This window comes from Globicephala melas, chromosome 9 (assembly GCF_963455315.2).
Source record: "Globicephala melas chromosome 9, mGloMel1.2, whole genome shotgun sequence".
Taxonomy (NCBI): Eukaryota; Metazoa; Chordata; class Mammalia; order Artiodactyla; family Delphinidae; genus Globicephala; species Globicephala melas.
The window spans coordinates 22147056-22163989 of record NC_083322.1 but is presented as its reverse complement, the minus strand read 5'-3'; the positions used below and the strand labels follow the sequence as shown (position 1 = coordinate 22163989).

Sequence of the window (16934 nt, the reverse complement as noted above, 5' to 3'; positions counted from 1 at the left end):
AAGTTCAAAGCCAAATTTTCTGTTTAATTTTGGAACAATAGGAATTCCTGATCTGTACATCTACATTTTTCTTTGATCTTGATCCTCCGTACCTGTTCCTGTCTTCCAGCTGATTCAAATTTTCTATGAGCAAAAGGAATTTGAACAAAAACATTTACATAGCCATCAGTCATCTATGAAAGAACATTTTTCTTGGGACTCTTAATTCACTGCTGGGTGTTATTTTAACAATCCTTCTAACGTAATAAGCCTGAAACGGCTTCTCATTGGGGTCTTAATTTGTATTCTATGATTACTGGTGAGCTTGAACATCTTCCCATGTTTGTTAACCAGGTTTAAAACTGTTTGCCTGGGACGTGGCTTATATTGAATTAGGGAGGAGTTCCGCCAGTCGACTGAAAGACAAGACAAATGAAACCTCATTCTTACAGTTAAGCTTTGACTCCGCCCCCTGTTTTTTTCCCCTCGAAGAGAGCTCTTTGTGTAGTGTGGGAAAGGGGTCTCAGCCTGTAAAGCTGGCAGAACACAGTACTGCCTCAAAATATCTGTATTATGTGCGCGTCCCGTTCCTGAATCCTGACACGCCTGGAGTCGCCACTGGGACTCTCTGCAGGCGTGGCCTCTCTCACTCGGCCTTCGATTGGCTCGCCTGATCCCGCAGGAGTCACCACGACGCGGTCTTGCTTAGCGCGGTGGATGCGAGTGATGAGTGGCTGCTTCTGCCTTTCTCTCCCCCCACTTTTTTTTTAGCCATAGCTATGGTTACCACGTCTCTCCCCGCCTCCCTCCACCTACCAAGAAGACGACTGGCCATTGGTTCTCTGTCACCAAGTCCGTCAGTCATTGGCCGCTGGTGAGACAGGGCGCTCCCCCTTCCCCTGTCTCCCGGGTCTCTTGAGGAGCCCAGGAAGGAGCCTCAGCTAGTGCCGCCGGGCCGCGGGCTGCCGCGATCGGATTGCAGCCGTCGTTAGCGGGTCATGTCGGCCGCCCAGGGCTGGGACAGGAACCGCCGGAGGGGAGGAGGCGCCGCAGGCGGTGGCGGCGGCGGCGGCGGCGGAGGTAGCGGGGCCGGCGGGGGCAGTGGGGGCAGCGGGGGTCGGGGGACCGGCCAGCTCAACCGCTTCGTGCAACTCTCCGGGCGGCCGCACCTGCCAGGTGAGTCGTAGGGCACGATCCTGACAGCTCGCGGGCGCGGCGGGAAGGTGATTGCTACCTTTCCTTTTCTCCCTGTCTTTCTTTTCCTTGGGAGGAGGAAAGGCAGGCCCCACGCATAGCAAAGCGACTGGGGCTTAGAGAAAAGGAAAGGTGTCTTTGAGGTCGGGGAGGGAACAGGAACACAGCGGAAAATAAAAAGTATTTTTGCTCTGTTGAAAGGTCTGTGCTGAGAGTTGTGTTTTCTTTTCAAAGGAGAGGCCGCTGTCTCATTGACATTCTCAGATGTTTCGCTTACTCGATTCCCAGTCTCGTCCTCTTCCGCAGTTTGATCTTGTAAAAGAAAGACATTGGCGCCTAGCTGTGGGAAATATTTTTAAGGAGAGAAAAGGGAAGAGCATCCCAAAGAGTGATTTTTGTAAAAAAAACCCACCTCGAGTGTGTAAGAGTTAGGCATTCTGAAACAAGAAAGGAAGAGGAAGTGGGGTGGGTGGGAGGTGGGTGGGAAACAGAACCAAGAGAATTAGGGAAAACTAGTTGAATTATTAATATTTTGGAAGGTACAGAGACAGAATAGATAGTGTGTATGGATTTTAATGGGAGAAAATGAAGATCAGGAATATACTCAGTGACAAAATTATGCAGTGTCTACCATATGAAAACAGCTGATTGAGAACTGGAAAAATGTACCCAGTGTGATTATTTCACGTTTTTGCCTACGATTTCCTATCCTTGTGTCCTTGTGTTCAAATGACTTGAAAGACAGACAAATCAAATCGATGTGTGTGTGCAGCAAATTTAAAGAACTACATTTGTAAGTGAATATTCAGTATAGTAGAATAAAGGTGTACTGCCCAGAATGTCAGGTATTATATTGGGCAAGCTTATTTTTACCATGACGAGAACTATCAAGAATGTGTGTTAATCTTTCACCATGTTTTTTGTGAATAAGATTGAAGTTGATTTTACCAGTGAGTTTTGAGAATATGAGGGTTTTTGAATTGTGTTTACTACCATGCCTTGTACTTCCAAGTAGTAAGAAATTATTATTTGATTAATTTGAAGATAAAGGGAATTTTGCATATTCAATGAGACAATTGCTTGTGTTTGTGATAAGGTTATTGATGTATGCTAGAAATGCACCATTTATATGTGCCATTAAAATTAACAGTGAAGCAGTTTTAGTCAAATATATAATACACCAAAAGTTGGATTTGAGATGATAGTATCAGACTGGGTATTCTTAAAATTGCTAAATATATGCTCTTTAACATGAAAAAAAGGAGAAATCTTTTTTTCTTACCCCAAATTAATAGCAAAAAATTTCATTTTTGTGTATTGACAGGTTAGAAGATAAATCTGTTACCAAAGACTATAACCAGTTTGTCCTCTACTACTGCAATCTTAGGTCTTTGATCTTAGATTAATTATACCATAGGCTTCATATAGGCATTCATATAGGCTCGAAGAAACTGGTTGGTGCACTTCCTCACTGCCACCACCTGATGGCAGTGGAGGCCATAATTTCTGAAAAGGGGGTTAGGTGTGGAGCTATCTCTGCATTCTCTTAGCACACAAGGCCAAGAACACCCATTTGCCCAGAGGTAAAGATAAATGTGTTTAAACTGTGAAAATTCATGCAGTGGAACCATCAGCTCTTCTTTTCTGCTTTCTTTTCTCCTTGACTGGCACTTAATTCTTCCTTTCCCAAGTAGGAAGCCTCTGTCTTCTCTTCACTCTCAGAATTAAGAACATCTGATGTTTCAGTATATACTTTGAAATTCTTTCACACCAATTCTTTATTTTTACAAGTATTGCAGTTTAAGCCTTACCTCTCCCCTTGATTGAAAGATTTTATTTTGATATGTTTAAAAAGATTTTAGGTGATGGGGAGGGGTAGAAATCTCTAGGCCTGTTTTATGGTTGACCATGGAGGTTAAAAAATAATAAGTTTTTGAACTAACTTTCTCCCGCCTTTGAATTCTAATCCCATTTTCCATTTTTCATCTTTCTCTAGCAAGATTTTCAGATACTGGGCACTCAGAACCCTTTCTTACTTTTTTGCACATCTACCCTCTCTCTAGCCCCCAAAGAAACAAAACAATAAAATCAAAACAACCTGGTCTTGGAGTGTTCTCTCTTTCAGTGATAGCATCTTTATTCCTGCAGTTATACACACCTGAAACTTGGGCATCCTCCTTAAGGGTTTCCTCTAACTTGCATTTCAGGTGTAATCAGTCACCAAGTCCTATTTATTTTATTTGTGGCAGTCCATGCTGCCATCATCCCTGATTTAGGTCTCCTGCACCAGCTTTCTAAGCAGTCTTCCTGCTTCTACTCTTACCCTGCAGTGTGTACAGCACACTAATCTTTTGCAAGCACAAGTCTGTTCTCATCTCAGCTTACAACCCTTTACTAGCTTTTCATCGCTCTTAAGATGAGGCAAAAGTCCTTAACATGGCCCAAAAGCCACCGCATGGTCTGGCCCCTCTCTAGCTCTCCAGATAACCCTACATCATGTTGTCTTGCTCTTTGATCTTTTTCTGCCTCCTTAGATCATGCTCCCTTCTGCCACAGTGCCATTGTACTTACTATTCCATCATCCAGCAACCCTCTTACTCCTCCTGTTCTTTTTTTTTTTTTTTTTTTTTTTTGCGGTACGCTGGCCTCTCACTGTTGTGGCCTCTCCCGTTGCAGAGGACAGGCTCCGGACGCGCAGGCTCAGCGGCCATGGCTCACGGGCCCAGCCGCTCCGCGGCATGTGGGATCTTCCCGGACCGGGGCACGAACCCGTGTCCCCTGCATCGGCAGGCGGACTCTCAACCACTGTGCCACCAGGGAAGCCCTCTCCTGTTCTTTTTTTAAACTTATTTTCCGTTGGATCTCAGCTTGATCACACTGTTTTTCAGGGAAGTCTTCTCTGACCTTCTATTTGTTCTTTTCTCCCTATACACACTCATGCTATCATGTGGTTCTCCTTGGGCATGTATTACCATTTGTGTGTGATTCCTTGATATGCATGATTTGCTACTCTTTATATATACATATACACATATACATCAAATATATATGTATATATACATGTATACATACACACACATATATATTCTTAAATTCTAAATTAATACATTGGCATTATGTGTAAGCAACTAAGTTCTTGTGAATGTGATTGGTTAGTGTGGTTCAATTCCCTGTAGCCCCATTGACTCTGGACAAATGGATACAATCAATTTCTTAAACATAAAAATAGTGGACTAGACTCTGCATCCACGGTGACAGCACAAATAATGTTTTGTGAAACCTTGTTTGAGCAGCTTCTTACTTTTTTTCTGTCTCCTAAAATACAGTAGTGATTATGTGTTTGCCCCATAGGCCAAGAAATTCATAGCTTCTTAGTCCTGGATTTCTCCTAACTCATAATCTCCATATACACAGTAAAGCACAGGGACAGTGCTCTCTGTAGAATAAGTATGCAGGTGTAGAGCTCAGGGGCAAGGAGATCATGGGGACAATGAACCCACATTACTATTGTGATTTAACTGTGTGAATTTGAGTAAATGCCATGTGTTTCTTGGGGAAACAGTTAAACATTGTTGCTAATGTAGGAACTGGAAAACTGACAAAGAGGAGGAAAAATATAACAATTGGTAAAGCTGGGTAAAAATAATACTGAAAATCTTAACTTAAAAATTTTCAATGTGATATATGTTCATGATATAAGATACAAATGGTACAAATGGTAAAAGGCAGATTTTCCTTCTTCCTTTGACCCAAGCTAATTGGCTTGTGTGTGTGTGTGTGTGTGTGTGTGTGTGTGTGTGTGTGAGTGTAGGAGGGGAGAAAAATGGTAGCATTTCTTTGTTTGGATGGGCATTTAAAACGTTTACAGTCTTGCTAATCCAAAGGATGATACAGTTAATATCCCTTTAGAGTAAATTGCTAGACGTACAATTGCTGGGTCAAAGGATATGTGCTATTTAAATTTTGATAGATATTGTCAAATTGCCCTTCAGAGACGTTGTACCAGTTTGTGTTCCACTATTGGTGCTGGAGTTCTGGCTTTCCATACCTTTGGTAACGGTGTGGGTTATTAAACTTTTTTTACATTGCCAATTTAAAAGGTATATTTTTCTTCATCTTTTGTATAAGAACCATACAGCCATATTTGTTTCCTTTATTTATAACATCTGCTTATCATTCTTATTCATCTGGTTATATTTTTTGTTCATTTTTCTACTGGGATGTTTAATATTGTTTATAGGAGCTCTGTTTTACGGAAATTAGTTGCCTTGGTTATGTGTTGCAGATATTTGTCACAGTTTCATTTAGCTTTTAACCTTGTTTATGGTATATTTTTTCAGCAGAAATTAAAGTTTTTTTGTAGTTGTAATTATTAATCTTTTTTTGGATTTTAGGGTTTTTTGTCATAAGAAAGGCCTTTCCTATTTCAATATTATTTCTAATTAAAATTCTTGTGTTTTTCCTGGTAATTTTATAATTTATTTTTAAGTTAAGTTATTCATACAAAATTTAAGTTATGTAAAGTATTCAGGTAGGAATTTACTATTCTTCTAGGTGGCTACCCAGTTATCACAGTATTGAAATATTATCTATAGGTGTACTTAGTTCCTACATATAATTTGGCACTCTTACTGGACTTTTTATTGTGTTTCATTGATCAGTTTACCTATTTATACCTAGTGACCCCATTCTTTGATTATAGTCCTCTCTCATTCTACTTCTTGGAGTTTTCCTGAATATTCTTTGCTTGTTCTGTAAAACTTAGAATTAGTTTATCGAGCTCCCCTCCCCCATCTTTTGGTATTTTTATTGATACTGCATTATATTTGTAGACTGATTTAGAGATCATTGACATCTTTTTGAGGTTCAGTCTCCTGTTCAGGAACAGGGTGTACATTCATTTCTTGTTGTTCAAGAGTTCTTTTGTAGCCCTGATAACATTTTAAAGTTTTTTTCATGTAGACCTTTCACATTTCTTTTATGTTTATTCCTGGTGTTTTATCTTTTTTGTTGCTATTGTAAATGGGGTTTCTATTGCTATTATGTCTTTTATCTTGTTGTTTGAATATGGTAATGCTATTAATTTCTGAGTATTAATTTTGTACCTGGCCACCTTTGGAATTCTCATACTATCTGTAATGGTTTCCCAGTTGTTTTTCTAGGGTTTTGCAGCTAAATAATCATATCATTACCAAGTAAAGATAATTTTATCTCCTCCTTTCCAGCTTTTATACTTATTTCTTTCTTTTGTCAAATTGATTTGGCTAGTACTTTCCAAAAATATTAAACAATAAGATAGTAGTGGATCTTTGCCTTATTCCTGACATCAATTCGAGTTTTTTTTTTTGCGGTATGCGGGCCTCTCACTGATGTGGCCTCTCCCGTTGCGGAGCACAGGCTCCGGACGCGCAGGCCTAGTGGCCATGGCTCACGGGCCCATACGCTCCGCGGCACGTGGGATCTGCCCGGACCGGGGCACGAACCCGTGTCCCCTGCATCGGCTTTCCTGTTAAGATTAGACCTGACTTTAGGTTGAAGTACACATATTATGTTAAAGTAGTCAGCTCTTACCATTTTATTAAGATTTTTTAAAATATGGAAGGAAAATTTACCTCTGTGGGAATTATGTAATTTTTTTCCTTTGGTTACTATTGTGGTGAATTGTACTAGTAGATTTACTATTACTGGACCATCCTTGCTTTCCTGAATCAATTCACTTTGTTATTGTGTATTATTATTTTAAAATGTGCTGCTGGGTTCTATTTGCTAAACTTTATCTAGAAATTTTGCATCATTCTTCTTAAGCTAAATTGCTTTGTAGTTTTCTTTTATGTATTTTATCTTTGTTAGATTATGCCACTTTCATAGAAGTAATTTCAAACTTTTCCTTCTTTTTCTAGGCTTTTGTCTTTCCCTGTCCAGTTAAATGGCATTGAAGTTAAAGATTTGGTTGAATTGCCTGTGAAATTACTTGGACCTTGAATATTTTGGGGGGAGAATTGCTCTTTGACAATTATCTCCTTACTTCTATGATAATTCGACTGCTTATAGTTTATATCTTTGAGAGGAAGATTTGCTAGCTTATATTATCCTAGAAAATAATCCGTTTCATCTAAGTTTTCAAAATTATTTGTGTGAAGTAGGCAAGATACTCTTTAACGATTAAAAAAAAATTTCCTGTGTCTGTGACTACATTATCACTTTACTCATTATCACTTCTTATTTTGTACATGTGAGGCCTTGCCCTTTTTTTGGTTTGTTTTTGTTTAGAACCAGCTCTTGGATTTTTTTTTTTAATAAATTTATTTATTTATTTACTTTTGGCTGTGTTGGGTCTTCATTGCTGTGCACGGGCTTTCTCTAGTTGCAGTGAGTGGGGGCTACTCTTGGTTGTGGTGCAGGGGCTTCTCTTGTTGCGGAGCACGGGCTTTAGGCACGCAGGCTTCAGTAGCTGTGGCTTGCGGGCTCAGTAGTTGTGGCTTGTGGGCTCTAGAGCACAGGCTCAGTAGTTCTGGTGCATGGGCTTAGTTGCTCCATGGCATGTGGGATCTTCCCAGACCGGGGCTCGAACCCGCGTCTCCTGCATTGGCAGGTGGATTCTTAACCACTGAGCCACCAGGGAAGCCCACTCTTGGATTTTTAAAAAAATTAGTTCTATTATTTTTCTCTCTTTTCTTATTTATTTATTTTTTCTTTCATGTTTTAAATCCTTCCTTTAGGTTTCCTTCGGTTTATTTTGTGGTTGTTTTTCTGTCTTCTTATGTTAGTTGCTTGCTTAATGTTCTTTTCATTCTTTCTAAGTGTTTAAATTATGAGTTTTTTCCTGAATACTACTTGAGTTGTGTCTTGTAGGTTGTAGGCTTCTTGTAGTTATTTTCTAAATATTTTGCAGTTCAATTATTTATTTATTTTCTTTGGCACAATAGTGGTTAATCCTTTTAAACTTTTACATTTTCATTCCTGTGGTTTTAGTAGCTTTATTGAGATGCACTTCACATACTATACAATTCACCATTTAAAGTGTTCAATTCAGTGGGTTTTAGTATATTCAGATTTGTGGAATTATTACCACAGTCAATTTTAGAACATTTTCATCACTTCAAGAAGAAGCCCCATGTCCTTTAAGCTGTCACTCCCTTATCCTCCTGTCCCATCCTCCCCTACCCACTATCCCAGCTCTAAGCAACCATAGTCTACTGTCTCTATAGATTTCCTTATTAGGGACTTTTTCATATAAATGGAATCATAGAGTCTTTTGTGACTGCCTTCTTTCACTTTCCATACTATTTTCAAAGTTTATTCATTTGATGCAGGTATCAGTACTTCATTCCTTTTTCTGGTTAAATAATATTCCATTGTATGGATATATACCACATTTTGTTTATCCATTGATGGAAATATAGATTGTTTTCGCTTTTTGTCTATTATGAATAATGCTGCTGTAAACATTTGTGTACAGATCTGTGTGTGGAGATACGTTTTCGTTTCTCTTAGGTATATACCGAGGTATAGAATTGTTGGGTCATTTAGTAACTCTGTGCTATATGTTTAATCATTTCAGGGACTGTCAAACTGTTTTCCAAAGTGGCTGGAATTTTACATCCCTACCAGTGGTATAAGAGGGTTCCAGTTTCTTCACATCTTTGTCAACACTTGTTGTTATCTGACTTTTTGATTTCAGTCATCCTAGTGGGAATGAAGTGGCATCCCATTGTAGTTTTTGATTTGCATTTCCCTGATGTCTAATGATGTCAAGCACTTTTTCTTTTTCTTTCCTTTCCTTTCCTTTCCTGCTTTCTTCCTTTCTTTCTGTTTTTTTTTTTTTTTTGAGGTATGGTTGACATTGAGTATCTTTTCATGTGCTTGTTGACTAATTGTATGTCTTTGGAGAAATGTCTATTAGATCCTTTGCTCAATTTTTAATTGGATTATTTGTCTTTATTATTGAATTGTAAGAGCTCTTTGTATATTTTAGGTACGAGTCCCTTATCAGGTATATGATTTGCAAATATTTTTCCTGTTCTGTGGTTGTCTTTTCACTTTCTTAATTGTGTTCTTTGAAGCATGAAAGTTTTAAATTTTGATGAAGTCCAATTTATCTTATTTTTTTTCTTTTGTTGCTCTTGCTTTTGGTGTCATATCTAAGAATCCTTTGCCAAATCCAAGGTCATGAAGAACTCACCCCTTTGTTTTTTTCTAAGAGTTTTATAGTTTTGCTCTAACACTTATGTTTTGATTCATTTTGAGTTAGTTTTTATGTTTGGTTTGTGGTAAAGGTTATCCTAACTGACTGTCCTGTTGTGCCAGCACCATTGTTGAAAAGACTGTTCTTTCCCCCATTGAATGGTCTTGGCATTCTTGTTGAAAATCAGTTGACTTTAAACATGTTTATTTCTGGATTCTTGATTCCATTAATCTATAATATCTGTCCATGTGCCAGTACCACACTGCTTCTGTTACTGTTGCTTTGGAACAAGTTTTGAAACCAGAAAATGTGAGTTCTCCTACTTTATTCTTTTTGTTTTTTTAATATTTATTTTTTATTTGGTTGCACCGGGTCTTAGTTGCGGCTCGCTGGCTCCTTAGTTGTGGCTCCAGGGCTCCTTAGTTGTGGCATGTGAATTCTTAGTTGCAACATGCATGTGGGATCTAGTTCCCTGGCCAGGGATTGAGCCCCAGCCCCCTGCATTGGGAGCACAGAGTCTTATCCATTGCGCCACCAGGGAAGTCCCTCTCCTACTTTATTCTTTTTCAGGTTTGTTTTGGCTATTTTGGGTCCCTTGCAATTCCATATAAATTTGAGAATCAGCTTGTCAATTTGTATGAAGAACTCAGCTGGCGTTCTCATAGGAATTGTGTTGAATCTGTACATCAGTTTGGAGATACCACCATCTTAATAATGTTAAGTCCTCTAATCCCTGAACATGGGATGTTTTCCCATTTATTTGGATCTTCTTTAATTCTTTCAACAATATTTTATGGTTTTCAGAGTTTGTTTATATCTTTTTTTGGGGGGGTGAAAACAGTATTTAAAGAAAAATTTTTATTGGAGTATAGTTGTTTTACAATGTTGTGTTAGTTTCTACTGTACAGCAAAGAGAATTGGCTATACTTATACATATATCCCCTCTTTTTTGGATTTCCTTCCCATTTAGGTTATATCTTGCTTGCCTTTCTCAGTCCTGTTGTCCAGGTCCTTTACTGTGTTTTCAACAGTATTTGTACTCCTTTGTGCTACTTACAATGAAGATTTCATTTCTGCATTGGTTTTATTTTTTTCCTTCCATTTCTTTTCTGCTCTCTGCCTGCTAATATTTCATCTTTCTCTATTATCTATCTTCCTCAAGTTAGAATCACTTAAGTCTTTTCTGCCCCTGAAGTATCATTAACTTTGGTAAAGCTTATTGTCTTCCACCTCCTACCACCACCACTATAAAAGGAATACAAGCTCTCATAGCAGCACTATTTACAATACCCAAGATAAGGAAACAACCCAAGTGTCCATCAACAGATGAATGGATAAAGAAGTTGTGGCTTATATATACAATGGATTACTACTCAGCCATAAAAAAGAATGAAATTTGCAGCAACATGCATGGACTTGGAGGGCACTGTGCTAGGTGAAATAAGTCAGACAGAGAAAGGCAAATACTGTATGATATCACTTATATGTGGAATCTAAAAAAACACCTCAAACTAGTGAATAAAGCAAAAAAAGAAGCAGATACAGAGAACAAACTAGTGGGTACCAGTGGGGAGAAGTAAGTGGGGAAGGGCAATATAGGGGTAGGAGATTAAGAAACTATTAGGTAGAAAATAAGCTACAAGGATATATAGTACAACATGGGGAATATAGCAAATGTTTTATAATAATTATAAATGGATTATAATCTTTAAAAATTGTGAGTCACTATATTGTACATCTGTAAAATATATAATATTGTATATCAACTATACTTTGATTAAAAAAAGGAATACAAGCTCATTATTAAAATTTGGAAAATATTGAAAACTTGAAACAAGGGGAAAATTATCTATAGCAATTCCACATAAAGACAACTGTGTCAACATTTTGATATTTTGCTTTCCTTTTAGTTCTTTATCAGTGAATTGTGTTTTATTTAATACAATATAAATAAGTACATATTACTAGTAGCAACTTGGGATTCTCCTAAAGCTGTTCTATATTTAAATGTTTTACTCATAAACATTTATGTTTTCTGTTATTTTATCAAGTAGAATCTGTTTCTTCTCAATTTATCATATTAATAACCTTTTAGGCTTTTTTCTAGTTGATGTGCTATTTTACTTCTTTCCTTCACAGCCAAGCTTTCAGAAAGAATAGACTCTCTTGTTTAATTTCTTTTTTTCCTCTTCAGTCTATTGCAGTCTCACTTCTACCTGCATCATTCTACTCAATTGCTCTTGGTAAGGTAATAACTTCCTAACTGACAAATCCATTAGTATCTCTTAGTCTTCATCCTACCCAGTTTCTCTAGATTTTGATTTTGACTACCTCCTGTACTAAAGCCTGGGAATACATAACCAGACACGTCTGTATTCCTCTTAGTTACTAAAGAGCTCTTAGTTATCCTTTTTATTGCTTGAATTTCTCATTAGTTTTTCTTTATCTGTCCTTTAGTATTGACATCCAAGAGTATATGTTAGTTTGTTTGTTTCCCTCCTTATTCTTACGTTTTCCCCTGGGTGATATCATTACTATCCTGACAACATCCAAATCTGTCTCCAATCCAGACCTCTTTTCCTAGCCTGTTTGCCATTGCCACCCAAGTGACTGATGAGTGCCTTGAATTCAGCATGTCTGAAAACAATTTCATTATCTTTCCTGCCAAACCTGTTCTTCCCTTTATGCTCCTTATTCTAATTTAATGGCTACCTCATCAATTTAGTGAATCAAGCCAGAAATCTGAGAATCACATTAGATTCCTTTCTTTTGTTCACTCCTTATCCAATTGGTCATAAAGTCGTGTCAATTTTTCCTCTAACTTTTCTGTCTGTCCTTTTCTACCTCTCCAGCCTCGCCATTTATGTCTTTCATTTTATATTTCAGCTATAGATCTATTTGCCGTTAGTTGCCATAAATTCTTGGAAGAAGTTAGGTTGGGAGAGATTTTGAGTTGCAGTTTCCTGCAGTACCACACTGTGTCATGATTCTGCACATAACGGTTTTTCTTCCTAGATTGCCATTCTCCTACTGTCTTCTAAGACCCACCCAAGTATACTTTATACAGCTTTTTTTCTATTCTCTCTTTTAATACAAATAAGTTACTTGTACTGAGTAGTTACTGTGTATCTGCCTCTGTTCAAGGTGTTTTGCAGATATTAATTTATTTAATTCTCATAACTTTATGAGGTAATTAACTTTCTCATCCCCTTCTGTGATGAGGAACTGAGGCTTAGAGAGAAGCTACACAACTTGCACAAAGTTTATACAGCTAATAAATGTCAGAGTTAGGATTCAGACCCAGTCTGTTGGACTTCACAGTCCATGCTATTGTGCCTCTTCTTTGTGTCACCACCTTCCTTTCTATATACAAAAGATTACAGTAATTATACTGAATTGCAAGTATTTGTTTTCACACTTATCTGCTTACTAACAATGGGCTTCTTAAAGACAAAAATAATGTCTTATTCTCTGTCACCTTCCACAGAGACTAGAACACTGCCCCACTTATAGCAGACTTTTACTAAATGTTTATTGAATGAGTTAGTAATTGTCAATGTCTATAGTTATTCATGCAAAAGAGTTGAGTTTAGATTATTTTACATTACATTACATAAGTCTAATACACTTTTTTAATCTAGGAATTTAGCACATACAATTTTTGTATGGTTTTTCCAAATACTTTTTTTCCAAGTACAATTTTATGTTTAGTATTATCAGAATAGTTGTTGCATCCTTCCATCTGTGCCTTGATTCCATCCCTTCCTGCCTTTTCAGAAAATTTACATTTTTATCACTTACCTGTGTCTTCAACTTCATTCTCTCCATCAAATCATCCCTATAGAATTTGAGCTTTCTCAAGCTTTATATCTCTGGTCTCTCCCTTTTCTTTCATAACCAAGTTCGTGACAGCATTGACTGAGAGTTGCTGTCTTCATTGCCATATCTCCCCATTGTCTTTGAAGTAGCTCTTGCTAAAGTCACAAATGACTTATATGTTGTCAAGTAAAGTGGTTGATTTTCAGTCTCCATCTTACCTGATCTCTCTTCATTTTGAAACGTCCTTTTTCCTTGGCTTCCTTGGCATCAGGTCTGGTTTTCTTTTTACGTGTCTGGCCTCTCATACTTAGTCTTCTTTGTTGATCCCTTTTCTTTTACCAGACCTTTAAGTTATTGGAGTTCTCAAGTCTTGGTCCCTTGCCTCTGCCCTTCTTTTTTCAACTTATTTTAGGTATTCTCTTCCAAATCCATGGTTTTCATTTTTTCATTCATATGCTAATAAGTAGGGTCACTTTGTAACTTCTGCCCGGATCTCTCTTGAGGGCCAAATACTTGCTTTCTCCATGTCTGCGCTTATATGGCTTTTACCCCTCAAGTTTATCATGTCTAAAACTGAATTTGTGACCTTTCTTTATTCTAAGAAGGAGAGCTATTGGACAGTTTTAAGCAGGGGAGTATGTGATGTGATTTACATTTTTTAAAGCTCTCTCTGATTGCCGGGTGGAGAATGGATTGTGGGAATTGGTAAAAGTGAAGCATCAAGGCCATTTAGAAAAGTATTGCAGTAGCCTCCTAAAAAGATGATGGTGGTTTGGAGTAGGGTACAGTGGTATAGGTGGTGAGAAGTCATTGAGTATGAGATATATTTTGAAAGTAGCATTAACAGGATTTACTGTGAAATATGAAGGAAAGAGAGGAATCAGGATGACTCCGAAGTTTTTGTCTTGAGCAACTTGATGGATGATGGTGTCATTAAATGTGATGGAGCAGACTGAGAGAAGCAGGATTGTGAGGGGTCAATCGAGAGTTCTGTTTTGGCTGTGTTAAGCTTGAGATGCCTGTTTGACCTCCAAGTAGAGGATATAGGGAGGCAGTCTTCATATATAAATCAAACTCAAGGGAGAGGTGGAGGCTCAGGATATAAAGTTTGGAATTCTTAGCATACAGATGGTATTTAAAGTCACTGAATTAGGTGAGATCACCAAGAAAGATTAAATAGAAATAGCGGCAGAAGACTATAACTCTTGAAGGTGAGAAGGAAAGGAGAAGCAAGTGAGGAAGGTCAGTAAAATAGGAGGAAAAGCAGGGATGCTTGGTTTCACAAAGGCCAAGAGAAGAAATTGTTCCAAGGAGGGAGAGCTCACCTTGTCAGATGTGCCTGAGAACTTGAGTAAAATAAGGTTTTAAAATGGTGGACTCTGTACTGCTATTACTGCAGTACTGTAGTTATCATTGTCGGTATAGTAGGCTTTTGTGGGGTGGCCTAGAGACTTACTAACTATATGTAACATGGGAAACGATATTCAGAATTTCAAATCACAAACTGACATAAAAATTTAGAATTTTGAAATGCAGCCTAGTTTTTAATAGCCTGTATACTTTTTTTTTTTTTTTTTTGCGGTACGTGGGCCTCTCACTGTTGCGGCCTCTACCGTTGCGGAGCACAGGTTCCGGACGCGCAGGCCCAGCGGCCATGGCTCACGGGCCCAGCCGCTCTGCGGCATGTGGGATCCTCCCGGACCGGGGCACGAACCCGTGTCCCCTGCATCGGCAGGCAGACTCTCAACCACTGCGCCACCAGGGAAGCCCCAGCCTGTATACTTTTTAAGGTTCATTTTGTTTATTCTCCCTGAGCTATTTTTAAGACCATCTTTTTTAAAAAAAGCCTTTAGTGTCTTTGAACCCCCAGATCATTAGACTGTTACCAGAATCTATACTGGGCAAACTTGTAGAACACATAAAATTATGTTCACTTAAATATGTAAATATGATTTCTTACTATTGAACTCAACCTTCCCTGCCTGTCATTGTTTTTTCATTAATATTTTTTAAACTAAAAAACACTGCATACACATGATAAAATCAAATAGTATACAAGGGAGACAAAAATCTCTTTTCTCCCTAGATCCTTGATTCTCTAGTCTCTCCCCAGAGGTATCATCTGTTAGTTTCTGGTGTATCTTGCCAGAATTAGAATTCGCATATACATGCATATAGGTGTATGTTAACTTTATTTTTAAACGAATTAGAGTAGAACATAAAGTATTCTTTCTGCACCTGCCCTTTTTTCCTCTTTTTTTTCTTTTCACTGAAAATATATTCTGGGGACTGTTCTATATTAGCGCATTTAGATTGATCTGATTCTTCTTAATGGCTGAAAGTATTGCATTGTATGGATGTACACTAATTTACCAGCCACACAAATTAAAAAAAAAAATTTATTGGTGTATAGTTGATTCACAATGATGTGTTAGTTTCAGGTGTACAGCAAGGTGCCAGCCACACAATTGATAGATATTTAAATTGTCTCTGGTCTTTTACTCTTTAAAAGCATTGTGCAATGCATAGTGATAAATATTGCCAACTTACCCTTTAGTATCTGTGTTTTCTGGTTTTTTTGTTTTTTTTTTTTTCGGTACGTGGGCTTCTCACTGTTGTGGCCTCTCCCGTTGCGGAGCACAGGCTCAGTGGCCATGGCTCACAGGCCCAGCCGCTCCGCCGCATGTGGGATCTTCCCGGACCGGGGCACGAACCCACGTCCCCTGCATCGGCAGGTGGACTCTCAACCACTGCACCACCAGGGAAGCCCACGCCACTTCATTTTTAAGAGAGTATCTGTTTTCACTAACTGAAAGAAATCTGAAGAGGGTTTTCACTTTTATAAAAAAAAGGTGAAAAGCAAAACTTGGTTCAGCATTTGTTTTGCAGCTAGCTGTTATAGAGGCAGGGTGCACCCCAAGCAGCATGAGTGGCCTTGCCAAGCTCCTTCCCTGGGAACTGTACTCATCATCTCAGCATCGAGCCGTATAGCTTTGCACTGTGTTTGCGAGCATCTGTGCTTTTTCAGGGTTTATTTTGTGCATCGGTTAGCACAAAGGTAATTAAGGTAATTGCTTCTGTGCATTACACCATTTCGACTTAGGAAATGTTTCATTAGGAACACTCTACTTTAGAATAACAGGGGAAACCTGTAATGTTTTTGTCATTCTCAGTCTTCCTATTTCATTCTATATACGGAAACAAGATTAATCTCCCCAAAGCATAACTATTATTGCTTCCAAGATCAGAATCCTTAGTGGCTTCCTGTTGCATTTAGAATTCAGCTCGATCTAATACTCTTCCTTTTTATATATGCTATACTGTCAGTGAACTTGCTCCAAGCTTTATCTAAAGTGTGATCATTGAGTTTGTCTATAAGACTAGATAGTGAAATTAGAAGTAATTAAGCCAAAAAAAAAAAATGAGGTAGATAGTCATTGGAGTTGAAAGGTACTTTTTGAAAAAGTTGTTTCCCTTTTTACCCACAGTAGTTCTTGCTATATGGTTTCATCAGCAAACTGTCAACTCAGTTAATTTGAATCAGATGTGTAATTGATCAAACCAAAGCCAACCGCAAATATCTGGGTGTCACATAAAATAAATTCCTTAAAACACACACAAACACACAAACTTGATGCAGGAATATGAATTTTATAATGTGAACTGTGTACCTTAGAAAGAGGTAATGTATTTAGCTTTAATAACGTGCATATAAAAAGAAAACACTGAGAAAACCATTCAGGGAGAGAAATAACTT

General features: G+C 38.1%; 1 protein-coding gene across 1 annotated transcript in view; it reads left to right on the top strand.

Moving 5' to 3' along the window:
- Positions 1–859: 859 nt before the first annotated feature.
- The window catches only part of KLHDC10 (kelch domain containing 10), a 59894-nt gene continuing 43819 nt past the window's right edge, over positions 860–16934 (top strand). The window contains exon 1 of the mRNA XM_030853806.2: positions 860–1155. Within this exon, the coding sequence (XP_030709666.1) occupies positions 978–1155 (178 nt within the window). The 5' untranslated portion in view covers positions 860–977. The remainder of the gene's footprint in view (positions 1156–16934) is intronic.